General features: G+C 51.5%; 1 protein-coding gene across 1 annotated transcript, besides 1 other annotated feature; it reads right to left on the bottom strand.

The window, feature by feature from the left end:
* Positions 1-16,127: part of a sequence feature (contig 1.5 561..450355(-1)) that runs on past both edges of the window.
* On the bottom strand, positions 6,297-7,548 carry flbD (the record flags this gene model as incomplete). The annotated part of the gene is made up of 1 exon (XM_652791.2): positions 6,297-7,548. One exon carries the CDS (start codon positions 7,546-7,548, stop codon positions 6,604-6,606), a length of 945 nt encoding a protein of 314 aa, XP_657883.1. The 3' UTR covers positions 6,297-6,603.

Here is a 16,127-nt window from a genome sequence, read left to right as displayed (position 1 = left end):
GTGCTAAACTACCAGGCTGTTGAATTCCTTTTGGTAGCCAAACGCATTACCATCTACAGGCCTCGGAACAAACATGCCTAGAGTATGTATAACCGCAGTGCTATTTCGACATCGGGGTCTCAATTGCCATTATGCAGGATACGCAAAGAGTTGCGGTATTGTCTTGGGGCCAAGCTAGTACCAGGTAGTATATAGGACTATTGATAACATGCAGACGGTGTTATACTTGAACTGGAACGGTGGTAACAACGCCAGGGCACACTGAATCTGTACAATCGCCTAAGATCGGATCGATGAGGAAACAGTATGAAAGAGCTAATTTGGTGGTCCAGAAAAACCAACCATACTATGGGTTTAAAGTATCGTTATTCTGGGAAGGTCTAGATTCGTACTTCATCCTCAAAACACTGAATCATTCCAGCCTAGTAAGATAAGCAATGGAAGGCAAGACATAACCAGTAATGCACGTAATAGCCAACTTCCCACCGTCCCACGGACCCTCTAACCCTGGATTGGATACAGAGTATTCGTATGCAGGTTCAAACAAAGTGAGTCCAGGCAACGACCATTAGCGCCAGCCTGTTGGCTGCGGAGAATGATCATGTCGTTAGCGGGTGTACCTCAATAGGACTATTGGATGAGGACATGACTACGCTTTCCCTCATCCCTCTACGTATAGTGCATATGCAATGCACCTATAGAATTACGGCCCCATCACACGCCGCCATTACCTGAACTCCAGTAAGGTGTTTAGACGTAGCTTGGGCTAATCTGACATTGGCGACCAATTGTCACTATATCAATCCCAAGACGGAGTCGAAACCCGGAGAAGGGGTGATACATGTTTCAGCAAGTCATTTCCAGGTCAGGCACGACGTCCATTAGTTGGTCTCCGCGGTGGAAGATTGGCACCAGGTCTGAGAGGTCAGTACGTTATCAGTTCGTCACCTTGTCTCTTATATAACTGGCACCGTGATCCACAGGATCCAACGCTTGCTTCCTGCCAGGAAGCGGGATACGAAGGATGCCCTGCGCCCTTGACTCAAGCAAATGAGCAGAGGGACAGGCACTGGCCTTCTGCATCAGGGAGGACGAGGAGAACGGGGACGGGTCCCGAGCGCCAGGAAAAGCAACCATACCTACGTACATAAGATTTGGCTCCTCAAGCCCATTGCAGCAGGTCTCGGTTAACGACCATTCAGATAAATGCGTAAACACGATAGCTGATCAGCCTTGTGCCTCCGTGGCGCCGAAATGGAACGCCGGTGTTAGGACACCCTTTACCAATGGATCGACCTCGCTGGAAACGGCTCGCACGCAGAGGGGGCCGGAGGCTGCATGGTCGAATGCCGTCTGACGCGCAATGCTTCCAGGAAAAAGGAAATCCGGCTGTGTTCGAGTTCCGGAAGTTGGAACTATCGGGTTGAGGATCAACTCCTCATACTGTACGTGGACTGTACTCAGTACAGCACATCCACTCCGACTTATCCTTTTCTCTGCTCAGAACCCAAGAAGCGGACTCGTCACCCCGATCGAGGTCCAAGGGACCAGGATAGTGTCACTGGGCAGTGAGACGCACGTTTGAGCTGGAGACTTCGCTTCTACCGTATCCTTGCATTAGTCACGTCAAGTTCTCCTACCTATGCAAGTCAGAGGCGCGCATTACACTGTCCCGAAGAGGACAGGAGTTGCCACATTTGCAACCGCTGGATGGGATTAGCGGTCCGCAAGAGGTCTCGCCCTTGTTAGCTTCGTCCATCCTCTTGCAAGGTGCAAGCCATCTCTTCTCATATCCCCTGTCCCAGTCCCAAACCCAGTCCCCGTTCCAATGCCGACCCAGCCCTTCGGAGAGGGAGAAAAAGGAAACATCCCAGAAGCTGACGGCTGGCCAGACGGTACCAGTCCGGTCCTTAATTACCAACCAAACCAGCCTAGCCAAACGGCGAGTCCAGAATGCTGGGATTGGAGACCAGCCTGGCTCTAGCAATATTCCTGCCACTGTAGTCTGAGTTCCGTCAGTATCGCAGGTCGTAAGACATGACCAATGTACTGAGAGACAAAGAGAGATGCTCGTGCAACGGCGGCCTTGCACATGAATGGCGGGTACACGTGGTGCTCGACCTCCGTCTCAGTCTCAGTTTCAAACACTGTAATGGTTCATGCTCCGACGCTGGCAATAATGATTGATCCAGCATGCGGGACGGAGTACTCCGTTCTGGACGCATTGGCTGGGTGAGATAGAAAAGTTGTTTGCTATGATTCGTGTGACGGCCGGTCAAATACCCATAGAGTCTTGCGAGATACTTCTAGGTGAGAGAAGTGGATTGCAATGTAGGTGAGAGGTGGAAAGGCGTGAGCTGGAGTGTCAAGTCTGGCCCTGGCTTCAGTGCAAGGAATTATTGAAGCTATTGATCGGTCGAAACTTAAGGCGCTAGTATTGTGCAACCAACCAGACACGGAGATCCTCGTTCAAGTGTCTGTGCTACAATTGTCACACTGGCGGATATAGTTAGCTAAACCATTCAGCGTGTGGTATCGTTCGCAGAAAGGATGAGTGTTCTATATCATCCCACGGGTAGGTTGGCTTGCTAGGTAAGAAACGTACATGATACCACTAAAACCAAAGTTACAGCAAAACAGCTGTAAATTTCCACTTCAACTCTTAAGTTCAATACGCCGATCACGGGCGGACCGAAAAGCGGGTACACTAGCCCAGAAAATTCTAGCTCCATCGTAATTCCACAGCCGAGATCCTCCGTCTGCCAATGAGAACCAGCTAACGTGGATTAGGATCCACCTCGTAAAAACGACCCATGGAAACCAAAGCTAAGAGACCCCCCTTGGACCGTGACACAAACCTCTAAATGGCCAATATAGAGAATTGGGGACGAAACTGGGTAGGAATAACCGCAGCTGAGGTTCCATGCTGGTGGGATTGGCTTGAAGGGACGGCTGAAGACGATCGGGTCACCGGACAGGCGCACCAGGTGCACTGTGACGTTATCCAACCGTGCATGATATTCGTACGCCAGTTTGCTGGGTAAACTTGAGCGTTCCCTGAAAGATTATATCGACATACATGTAAGCTTGTAAATGTACGGTCGATTCCAAGCCAAAGTCCCATTCCGGTGGTTCCCGTACTCATGTATTTTCCTGATAGTATCATAGATCGGCTGGACTCCGTATCTAGCTCCCCGTATCAGCGAAAAAGGTAGACTCAGACAGCCCAAAATAGATCTAATCCTGCTGCGAGTCAGGAATAACTCTTTTCGTCCACACCTCGCACTCATTCTCGTACATCCGACACCGTACATGGGCCGACTCCGAGTGGCGGCACTAAAGCGACCGTTTCATATCCGAGACTCCAGTCTCCAAGCCGTTGTCGTGTGCTCCACCATTGTCCTTTGAACCATGGTTCATTTGGACAAGACACCGTCAGACCAGTGAATCTATAGCTCTAATAGGAGGAGTCTCGCAGCAACTGAGAGCGTGCGTTTCCCTAAAACGGAATCGTACACGCAGACCTCAGCGTGATGAGGTGGACCCAGAATAAGTTGGGATCAATTTCCTTGGATCGAAACGGCTTCAACGTCCATCGAGATCTATCGACGTTGGTGGTTGGTCTGTCGACCTTGATGGTTCGTGTGACGCTGAAAATCACTCTAGACTGCTGGTTTCGGATCGAACATAGTGTCGAGCCTTATTATAATATTTTTAGCCTTAGCTCTCCGGATTTAGAAGGGCAAGTCCCTCGAGTCAATTGGCGTAACTTGGCTCAGTATACCCCGTAACGAGGATGTTATACTTCAAATTTTGGATCTGGTGTATCGGCTCCACAGAGCTCCAGAAACACGCACGTCGTGCCTACCCTGGTAAGCAAGGCGAGATTGGACCGTACGTCAAAGCTGCGGTCGTCTGCAGCCGACCGTAATTATCATCTCTCTTCAGATTCCGCAAGACCCAGGGTTGATATTGGAAATAGGGGGACGGAGATGAACCCGTTCATTGAAGAAGTGTACTCAGTGTACACTGTGTGCACAGTGTGCACCGTGCAGGCGCTAAAGCGCGATATTTCAAATCAGATCGGATACGCCAGAGAAGAAACGACCAAGATCGGCAGCGGCCATTTTATGCGACACGATTTTTGCATAGCGAGTGGAGATCCGAGCATTTCGACGTTTCGCCGGCGCCGTGCATCTGCGCAGTGATGAGAACAAACGGTCAGAATGAGCTTTTCTGGCGATATCCCAGGTCAGTTGGGGTCCACCAGTGGCGCTGGGAAGGCGTCCGTTTTCAGCTACAGAGGAAGAATCTGACGGCATTTGTCCAGACCCCAGAGACGTTGAGATGGCTGTAACGGCAGGATCGAATCTCAGCAGAGCAACCGCCGGAGCCACCAACTCGATCTGGGACCTTTTCCTGAACCGTGGGGCAGACTCCTGTGACTAGCAGTAGCGAGTCCTCTAGAGGTGCGATGGTCCTTTGTGCGGCCATACCTCTTTGAGTCTCCGCCCCTTGTTTCCCACCCTCAGACAAAGAATCATGACTTGGGCAATCCTGCAGGTTCGTTTGCCGGACAGCTTGACCCGGTCGAGTCCCGTCTCGACTCTCGACATGACTCGCTATTCCCAACTATCTGTCCCCTGGCCGGGTCCGTGCTCGGACTAGGTCTGAATCCACCGTCACAGTCTTGGGGGGAGCCCTGCGGAGAAGTCCAAGTGTCCAGGTTCCGACTCGCGACAAGGATACGACTCCTGAGCCCTTGCAATTCTCAGGGAGCCAGATCGAGTGGCTCTCAAGGCGCGGCCACAACGGCCCATGATCCATCGATCGGCGCTGATGCAAGCGGAACGACCATCGAATCCAATGTGCCAGAGATGTCCTGTCCACGGGTGCTGAGAGGGTGCGCCACCCTTCCTTTCTGCCTGCCCCCCAGAAGCGCTGTGCTGACTGGTCGCTCGACTCGATCTCGACCTCGAACAAGGCTGTTGAGGAAATTCCCACCGTCAACACCAGCCGAAGTCCCTTTCTTGCTCTGCAGGCATGCCCTTTTTGTCGGGTGGGGTCGTGACGCGAGGCGAGGCCGTTATCGAACTGTCACAGGAAGTCTTAACCTAGAGAAGGGACTAAGACTTCGGCAGGCGTTACTGTATACGTTAGGAGGAACACAATACCTCAATACGTCTGCCATAGCCTTAGCCTTACGGTGTACGGCGTACGGCGTATAGTATATGGTGTACGTGTTGGTCATGAATCGTGACAGCCTTGCAATCTCTCTCGTTTCTTTTTCCGTTGATGACCGATTCGTCGGATTCTCCAATCGACGGCCGTAAACACAGAGTCTCAGGCTGTAACTACCTCCTTGACAGATAGGATCAACGGAAACGAGGCGGCACGACCGTTCAATCTGAATGACAGAGGACCAAAGACCGTCAGCTGTCGATACAGGATACAGGCCCAAACACCGTAGACTTGTCCAGAGGGACCGTCGGAACCTTACTCTGTCCATAGACAAGACATGAAGCTAGCTCTCTGACAGGGATCCTGCCCTCGCCCCTGGTCACGCTCGATAAGCAATCTCAACGCAGCGTCCATGGTGGACCGACCTACCTGAGTGCAAGGAAGCTGCTCCCCCTCTCGTCTCCGCTCCATTCGACCCGATCCTGCATGAACGACCCTCCAGTCGTAGCGTGCCTAGGTAGAACTCAAGTCAAGACAGGGTTAGATGCAGATAGGGCCGTTCGTCTCATCGGCTAAATTGCAAATGGATCTGTCTATTGAGCAGCCGAGAGGGGAGCCCTGAGCTGCCTCCAGGCCCCAGCCGTGCATCTTGACACCGCAATACTGTAGTCAGGAGCCATTCATCTATGGCTCCGGTCCATGCATGGCCTTTTCCTTCCGATCCTAGAGCATCCTCCCCTCGCTTTCCTGTCGGCTGCTACTTAGCTGTATGTGCTTCGTGGTGGCGGCCAGGTCCACACTGGCCTCCACATGCCACGCCCCTTGCGTTGTCCACTGTCCTCGTGTCTGAATGCGCGAGGTGAGAGGAGAAGGAACAAGGGCGGGGGGCCGTAGCTGGCTCAGCCAGAAACGGAGAGATAACAGCCAGCCACGAAACTAGATTTTCTTCGTATATGCACTCAGGCGTTGTACTACCATCCAGGATCTTCCACTATTCGTCCTAGTGGATGATACAAATGGCTACAGTGACAATACTCTTAAGACAGTTACAGTTATAGTTCAATAGGCAACGATATGCTCATAAGAATACCATTAGAGTATTATGTCTCCTAAATCCTGGTAAAATAAAAACAATAGCCATGGGGTATTTGTAAATCCAGGACAAAACGCTACAACCAAGCAAACATCATCCGCTCTCCACCTCTATGAGATTCAAAACCAATCATGCTTTTGACAACCAGTCCAAGAATGCCAGAATCAACCTGGAGAACAAAAAGCATAGATGTACAAAGGAGATTCAACAAAGGAAAAGCGAGAGACTGAGGGTCAGACCGAGACATGTACAGGAGACGCTGCCAGAACATCGTAGAGTAAAAATACAGTATTAAGGTATAGACGGGAGGAAGAGAGTCGTGTGATCGTTCAGTTCAAGAGGTTGTCGAGGCCCATCCGCGAGTCACGCCGAGGCTCGACCTTTTCCTCGGAAGCCCAGCACGGTCGTTGCTCAGGAGCCCATCGTGGCTTTGGATCTGAAAATAGTCCTGAAGACTTGCCGGGGAAGCTGGAGAAGTACACATCGTCTGATGTTTGGGGCCTGGATACCTCTCCATATGGGTAGCGTGTATCTACCAAAGGAGGGAGAGAGTGAAGCTGTGGCGAAGGAAGAGTGCGAGGCGAGGCAGAAGAAACCGAGTTATGGTCCGAGACCATCGACGGTGGGTCGAGGGACGGAGCGTTGGAGGTATCTGAGAAGGCGGGCGAGGTCAAGGGCGCTTCAACAGGGCGGTTGAGAGCAGGAAGTGTGTAGATGGGCGTGAGTTGTCGGGAGAACGTGGAGGCAGTTGAGAAAGACTCGCGCCGAGAGGATATAGGGGATCGAGAGGTCCATGAGGTATAGGGTCTGTCGTAGGAGACGGAGGGGAGCCGAGAGCGGAAAATGGGACTGGTGCCTCCGATAGAGGCGCGGTGGTATGGAGCTTCGATGCGGCCGTGGGGCGTTCTCGAGTGTGGAGAGCTGTTGATGCTTTGTTGGAGACCTCTCTTCTTGCGGTTCATGTTGCCATTCCACCAGTTCTTGACGGCGTTGTCGCTGCGATTCCCTAGCCGGCGTGCGATCTCAGCCCAGCAGCGGCCCATTTCGTTGACCATCCGCTCAATTGCCAGGCCCTCTTCGGCAGAGATGGGGTCGCGGTTTAGTGACGGTTTGAGATTCTGATGGTAACGTTCCCGGCATTGCTTGGGAGAGCGATAGTGCATGTGTTGAGAGATGCGGACCCAGTTATTGTTTGGGCCCTGTTCGCGCACTAGTTGGAGAAGCAGCTGGTCCTCCTCCGGGACCCATGGTCCACGACGGTGTGTTGGAGCCATTTGCGAAACTGTGTTGGTGATGGAGGGTGCAAGTAGACCGTGAGGCGCGGTCGAATATGAGGCGGGGGGGGGGTTGTCCGTTGAGGTGAAGAATGTGGCGGGCGTCCTGGCGGGGAATGCCGTTGAACCAAAGCAAAGGTTGTGAAGTATTAGACGGACGCAATTGAGTTTGAATGGGATGCTGAGAACCAAGACAAATTGAACGAGTCGACTTGGGGAGAAGAGTGTCGATGGGAGAGTGTGGGAGGTAGATATACGAGAGGGGGAGAGACGAAGGTATAAGAGCAAAAGTAATGACGACCAGGAGAGAGACGAGTCAGAGAGCGATGAATGCAGCTCCACCCGTCGAGCACGCTATGAGAGAAGATCTGATCCAAGATCTTGGAGCTGACAGTTGTCGGAGGAATAATTAATTAATAAAATAATAAATAAAAGGCCAAAAGGGACAATAGCCGCCATACTTTGTAGAAGGATAACCGATTTGGATTTAATTTATTGATTTTCCGCATTTAGATTACGATTCGGTTTCTAGGTTGTTACGGTACGGAGTATACAGTCTATCGGACCCACTCAGGAGACACCAGACCCGTCACAACCAAAGTCATCCAAGTCCAGCAACCCCAGTCACATACAATGACCCCCCATGAAATCATGACGACTGCATATGAAGATAAACTCCGTTTGTGCCAATATTGAGTGGGCCGATATTCATACTGACAGACGTGGAGTCATTCTCAGGGCCACATGGCATCGTGATGAGCGTGCAGTGCCTGCTTTGGGCAGTCTGGACGCTGGACCCATAGACAAGCCACTGTCAAGGAAGCGCGTCCCGTCGACAGTCCCCGAGGATGGTGATGCTGCTGCTAGCTCATGCAGGAAAAAGAAAAGAGGCTCCTGTCTGTCCTTGAGGCGCTGGCGTTTCCAGATCGTGGGGAGATTTGCCACTCATCGCGAAGCGGTAAGACCAGAGGATCATGTTGCATCTTGCATTCTGTTCCACTCAAGTGAAACAACAATTAGCATACTGTCTTATACGATATATACGATATTTGGCCAGGTACAATGGAGTCGGCACTTGTTCGTTTCCAGACCTCTCTAGTTGCGTAATAGGTGCAAACTACAGACGGCAGGCGGTCGAGCATACTGGTAGCACATAGCACATTGGTACGCGGCCTCGCCGACTTCAGTCCCATCAGTCTGGATAGGACGATCACGAAGGATCAGTGGAGACACTCTCAGGGGAGGTCGGCCTGCTGGGAGCCATTGTCCAAGGTACCGGGCACGAAGCTGTTAGAGCATCGACCATATAATTGGGCAAAGCAGAAATTAACTGCGACGAGAGCGAACAGCACCGAGATGTCAACCATAGTGGCGCACTGGCGATGCAGCGATCCTCGAACTAGGCAGGGCACTACCAGGAGAGATTGGCCAATGCTTTGCGGGAGACACGCCCTGACAGAAACCGGGCGGCACAAACGGTGTGGGTAAACCTGAAGGGGAATGTGGTCATGGAGTCGGTCATGGAGTCGGGCCCAGTCCACGGGTTGAGTTGGAGAATGGAGATGAAGTTGGCGGGGGGCATGGGCCTCAATGGCAGGGGTCATCCTGGGTGGGGTCCAGCGCTCGGAATCAGAAATCCGGTCATATAAAATACAAAAGAGCGGTTTCGTCGAAGAGGATAATGATGGAGGGATGGCCCGACACCCAAGACGGAGTTTTTCCCCAGGATCAATCACGAAAGTGAATGAAATTTAGCAGCTGCAGTTACTGAAGCTGAAGATATCATCCACTAGGTGGATATTGACCGACAGGGGAGAGCCATGAAGAGCCATGAGAGCCATGGTCCTGGACCAGGGCCGGGCGAGGCGATGCCACACAAGTGGAGCACCCGAGAATGACAGATCTTTCGTGCATTAACATACAGAGCTAGGATGGAGATTTCGATAGACCATCGATCAATCCTCTTTAGCACGTCGATTGAACCCTAGGTGAGACTGAGACTCAGCCAGCCACCATCTATCGAGTGGACTCCAGTATAGTTGATCCTCCTTCGATGTCGGTCCTCAGATGCTGCCTCCGCATGGCGTTTCTTTTTCAGATAGAAACCGTTTTTGGTGAAGATCATGATTGGCGGTGCGCTAATTTAGCTCCCCTCATGATTTGGAATCATTTGCTTTTCATGATTTACCTGAAACGGCGATGATCGGCACCATTCTTTCAATTTCTCTCTACTCTATAGTACTCTGTACTCAGAGTCTACTCTCACTACACTTTCCGCCGGTACTATATGCTATTAATGACGAGATGATGTATATCTCATGCTGGCAGCTCTGTTGTATCACTATTATGGCCCCTATCTACAGACCCCAGGTCGCCCTGCAGCGAATGAGGCAGCCACCCGACCTTGATTCCTAGGCTTCAGCCTTCGGCATACGACATCTCTTCAATCCTGGACAGAGCCCGAGTCATAGAATGGTGACCGGGGGCTCGTGCTACTCAATAGTCGATGCATTCATAGTCACTCGGCGCGGCCGCGCAAGGAATATCGCTTTCCTACCTGCTCTCTCTATAGTATACGGCTATACGCTCCTTCTGCAGGGACCGGACACGAAACTCCGGCTGGATATGACACCTCGCATCGTGGCTGATCGCCCCCCTTTTCAGCTCTCGCAGCCTTCTTTTCTTTTCTTTTCTTTTCTTTTCTTTTGATCTTCTCCAGGTTCATCACTGTGGCGGACACGCGGTCGGAGGTCGCCTCGTCCTCCACAGGCCAGACTATCGATCAGAAACCCAGAAACCTGGTTCCAACTCCTCACGCGACCGCTTAGCTCACGCCGTACCTCGACAATCGTGAGAGGCGACTGCGTACTGAGAATTCATGTTACTCTGTACGGGCGGCGACTCGGGGACATCGGGAACCTCCCCAGCTTCTTCGGCTCGGAGGTTGTACTAGTCTATCATCTGTCTCTCCCCGGCGGTTTGTCAAGTTGCACATTGATTCCATACCTGCTGGCTAAAGACAGACGGATGCTGAACGGGTGCTAAAAGGATGTTGAAAGTATGCTGAAAGTGTCCTGAAAGGTTCCATGCTGGCACTCCGCCTACCTCGTATGCTCTAGGCTCGATCCGATCGCGTTTGTCTGATAGGCTGATCTGGCCTCTACTGAGCCCCTTGATCAGCTCAGGATATCTATTTATTTTTTTCCCGCCTCAAATTCTTTCCAGAAACTATCGACGGCTACCATTGTCGCTCCTTGATTTGGCTGATTCGTTTCACCGTAGAGCCAGCGTTAAGCGGGCGTTGATACAAAACACCGCGTAGACGATACGATGACTTGCGACAAGCTAGCAGCACAGAACAGGCGGTGGTCTGTGGAATAACTGCGGATATTGCGAGGTGGAATTGGGTGGTGGGTACGCCTCCTGTCAAACTGTCATCGCGTCCGGTACCTGATTTGGGGGTCCAATTACGCGGCTTTCCAGCTGACGGCGACGCCAACCGGGACGGCAGTGCCTGGGTAGTGCCCGCCATGAGCTAGAGTTAGACGCCGTTGGGCCGCCGCCAAGCCAGCCAGACAGCGTGCCGTCCGAAAGGGGGAGAAAGTGTGAAAGAATCAATGACATTCAAAAATCTCCTTGAAATTATGTACAAGATACGGAGCGCGGCGGATAATTACACTAAAATAGTGCCAAAGCACGAACCCTGCCCTGAGATGCGTGACGTGAGGAACCACACCCGCGATTCCAATAGCTGATTCGCTGTCCAAAATAAGGTATTTGTCATTCTGAAGGGTTGCGCTAACCCCGAAAGGTAAAGATAAACGGATGGATCCACGAAGGCTTTGGCTTAGAGTTTTGATATCTTCGCACTCCACACTGCATCAATCAATTTTAACGCCCAAGGAGCGAGCTAGAAGGTTACGGACATTATTTGCGACGAGATCTTCAGTTGACTGGTAAGATTTTTCGTCGTCGATGCTTAGTTGCGTACGCACTATTGATGTCAGCCCGCCTTCAAATAGATTAAAGCTGATTAGCTGCCACAGCTGGGCAACGGAGATGCTCGGTGGTGCCATGAGATGAAGGATCAGGATTCAGATCGAGATCTCGCATCTGCCGTATCAGGAAAATGGACTGGCACGGCACGGCATAACAGTCAACGCCAGAGCCGCCCTACCTGTCGTCTGTCGGCAATAATCATCACGGTTTACGGATGAAACTGGCACTGACAGCCTCGGTCTTCATTACGGCAGTCAGCCAGGTACGGAGGACCTGGATCTGACTGGAGCCTAGGCTGAGTTGACACTGAGTTGACACCTCATGCTTCTGAATGAACTATCGCTTCAAAAAGTCATCTGCCTGGCTGTGCGACCGTGCCGCTGCCATGCGACGGGTACTTCAGTTGGATCCAGCCTCGTGGGACAGCGGGCAATCGAAACGGACGTACAGCGTACATACATGCATACATGCTCTGGAGTACGGAGTACACCGATCTAACTTCATACGCCCATGCAGACCGGGGATCACTCTTCACGCATCAAGTACACAGAATACCTGATCGGTAGAACTACGCCTACTGTGTAGGCCACGAGCTCATGGGTCCTCGCTTAGGTAACTGAGGCGACGATTGGGCCGGGCACTGCGTAGACTGCAGTCGCCAGAACTGACCGCGGCACAAGCTAGTCGATTGGCTCTCAGCTGCCGGGGACGCCCAGGAACCGAGACGACTATTGATTCAGAATGTCAGTGGAGTTTTCCAGTACAACCGACTGCGACTGTGACGGCGACATTCAACCCTGAACCCTCCACAGCGGTTGTTCTATGAAGCTCATTAGAAAGACGGGAAGTATTTGAGATAAACCCTTGTAGTGCCGTGCACGTCCGCAAAGCGATCGTCATGGCCAGGCCGGCGGGTACCACCTGTGCTAAAAGGGGACTTGGATATCTGCCTCAGGCATAATTTCCAAAACCCGTACCGAGGATGCCCAACATTAACTTCAATAATGCATCGACTCGCAACTCCAATCATCGTTATCACTGTTATTATTGCTGATGACAGCTGCTGTGGAACAACACTTCCCTATACCGGCTAACAGCCAAGAGTACAGACCAGGAACCCCTGCGCTGCAGAAGGCTCAGTGTACGGTACGGCAGCGCAGCTGGGAGGAAGATCCAATGCGAGGGTGCCTCGTCCGCTGTGGAGCGAACGGCGCTCTCGCATCCCGCCGCTGCTTCCTGACTGTCGGGCCTCTGAACTGCGAACGGCCGAACCAGGCGGGCGGTCCATGCGTCTGTCAAGATTTGCAAAAGTCAAAGCAACTATCCAAACTGTAATCTCGAAACCATTAGTACCGTATGTAAATATACCCGCGTATACCCATCGACCACCAATAGCAACCCATAACTCGTATTCCTTATCCCACACTGAGCCAAAACGCAGACTTGATCATCAAGAGAACGAAAAAATAAGTAAAAATCGAACCGTGTTCTGTCAACCAGACCACCCGCGCACGCAGGATGTATGGTAACCCTCCACAAAGGATTAGGCTCAGACAAAAGCCGTACCACTAGCAGCTGAAAGTCTGCAGTGGTGAACGGCGGCGGCCATTACGTTGCCAATTCCATCCTCGCGATGAACTGCAGGTCGTACTGAGCCGAACCCTTGGCCTTGGTTGCGACGTCGAGAAACCTCCGGCCTTTAATTGCATGGTTGTGATTGGATGCCTCCCGATCGGGCTTCAATCTGCCCGTTCGGGGACCTTCAGCTCTGTGGTTCCCGATCGCTCGGCCGCGGCGTGCCCGCCGCATAGCCTGGGTGCCTGAGGCGTTTAACGTGCGTGTTTTACTTTTTACGACGGTAGTAATACGTGACCGTGACCGTACAGCACTATTATGTGCATAATTATGTGACCTTTATTCTTACCTTGCTGTCTGTCGAGTCAACACCACATTGATGGTTCCATAAGCATCATAGACCCCGATCTGTCACGAATAGGGATCTGGAGGAGCCCGAGTATGACCGGGTTTCGTGCTACCAGCCTTGAGCGCGCCTCTCTTCACTGCTCTCCAGTGCTGAGGGCAAAAGGGCACCGGGCAAGGTCGTCCCAGACTTCCAGGACCGGTGGAGAGCCCAAAGCTCAACCAAGCTATCGATTTCTGCTCCATAGGACCTCAGGTTTGTGACAACTGACGCTCACATGGAGGCGGATTGCCCGTTAAGCCAAGTTTCGAGCTGACAAATCATCTGCATTCAATAGCTCGATACTCATAACTCTACTTGGTGCTTTGGTGCACACCGAATCTGTGATCCCGTGGTCAACAAAGAACCCAGCCCTAGATCCAATTCTTCACCTCCAGAAACTGCAAAAGCTCAAGTTGACCACGCTTGCAGGTTCTTTGTCTGAGTTTGTTCTGCGCTCGAGCTTACCCTATCCGAGTCTGCGCCCCTGTCTATTGACAGCCGCAAGTCAGTGCGTGAGTTTGGCGTTGGCGCTCACGTTGACAAATAAGCTCACAACGAACGGCGTTCCATGAATCTGGAATGAAAGCACCAATGACCGGGGGGCGGAAGCCCTTTCCGGCCTTTGATTCCAGAGGTTTGCTTTGTGGTGATTGAAGAAGGTTACGTAGGCGGGTTCTCCTTTGTTTGTCCCAGTGACGGCAAACAGCTATCACGTATTCGACCAACCATCGTATGGTATGTCGAGTTCTTCCCACGGCTACACCAGCAGAGGGATGAAAGGAAGAGGCCAAAGCACAACTATCGCCTTCAACTTTGCCAATACACCAAGCGCCCAATCATTCTGTGGCCTAGTCTTACTCGAGCTGGAAAGAGTTCAAGCCGGTATCGCCGTCCTGGGTTCTTCATTTGTCGTACCATGATTTATGGGAACCATGGTACTTTGGCATAGATACTCCGCTGTCAGCCGGAGCTCGGAGCCTGGACGATCTGCAAACGCTCAGACTCAAGATTGCTGAACCGTGGGGTCTTCCACCGAGCTTATACTCACCCATGGAACTCGATCATTCGGCAGAGGGAGCGCCAGGTCTATCCTAGACTGGCCCTGAGCTCTTTGCAAGTCCGTGGTCCGCAACGGTTGGCGTTTTGTTCTAAGGTTCGTATCGTGCTGTTTCCGGTTTCTTTTTTTACATTTGCTTTTTTTTTTTACCTTGATGTTTCCAGCAACGTCACTGAACGTATATTCGGCACGCACAACCCAATATCACATCAAATGATCATGCTGCGGATGGGATTGGATGGGATTGGACGCCCACCCCCCAAAACACTCTATGCCCAGTACGTACGTCATGAGCCATATGACTGCATGATACAGAGTCAGGTTAGGCCACACTCCAAAAAGAGTACTCTATACGTATTGGAACTGCTCATTAATTGCGATATACCCGTGAAATGAATATTCTGTTCCATTATAAGCGGGTTCATTGACGCTTATAGAATGCTATGCTCATCAAGTACTACGTATACACATGCCTACATGAAGAAAGGCCCGCTTCACTGGCCCCTGGATAATGCCAGATCTTGTACTCTTTATCACCTTTCGGTATACAAGGGAAGTCAAAGAGAAGTTGCTGACAATCGCCAACGACGGTAGATCACAGAACGGCGTTCGGCTGGCATCCAGGATCCTAGCCAGGTCAGACGCACGACTGCAAGGTCTAGTACATAACCAGGGCATCCGGGACCGATTGCTGAAAGCTTGCACGACCGTCCTGGAAGATGAAATCGAATCATGGTTATAGGTTATGGATCATGGATCAAGGATGCCTAAGCGACGTTTCTATGAAGTTACTACTAGTACGCGGATTATTTTTTTTTGTTTCTTACGGGCTTGTTCGGGTCTTAGCAACCATCACCGTAGGTCAATCGTCACAGGACTGACTGCATGGACATTCGAGTAGATATGCGTACGGTGTATTCTTCCAGCCTGTCCAGTTCCCTTCTCGACCTCGAGCAATCTAGGTAACTTCCTACAAATCCATAAATCAAATGCAGAATAACAAATCAGTTTCATGATTTGAGAGCAAACCCCTGCAGCGGTCATTACTACCATCAACTGTGCATATGATACGTTCGAGTCATGCCACAGGGCTAGGCCACGGCCCATCATCATCATCACCCATCGACGGAGCGACGATCAACGATATAGGCGTGCACTCGACCATCGTGGCGATCTGATTGATTCTCGATTGAGTTTATGGGCCCGAGCGCAGTAAGTCCATCAATTGAAATCGCAGTTGGATAGGGTGGGTGGAGTGGATTCCGTTTCAGTGCATGCGCATACAATATAGATCGACATAGTTCGCATATTGCTTCTTCTAGAGGCCACGATTGCAGCGAATCATGCAAGCACCTTGGTAGTTAGAACTTTATCTCAGCGCTCTAGCATCTATCAATTACAACGGATACAGCTAGATGTCAAGGGATAACTTGCATTATTCACAGGTCTGCATCCAAGGCACGAGCTCGCTCTGATTTGAGTTACCACAATGGGTCTCGTGATGGCCCAGAAGTGGCGACAGGATCTTCCTGTCTTGGGTTGTATTGGATGGTTGGATGA

Source organism: Aspergillus nidulans, chromosome VIII, assembly GCF_000011425.1.
Source record: "Aspergillus nidulans FGSC A4 chromosome VIII".
In the NCBI taxonomy this organism is placed as follows: domain Eukaryota; kingdom Fungi; phylum Ascomycota; class Eurotiomycetes; order Eurotiales; family Aspergillaceae; genus Aspergillus; species Aspergillus nidulans.
The sequence above is the reverse complement of the archived record's forward strand: the minus strand, read 5'-3'. Positions and strand labels throughout refer to the sequence as shown.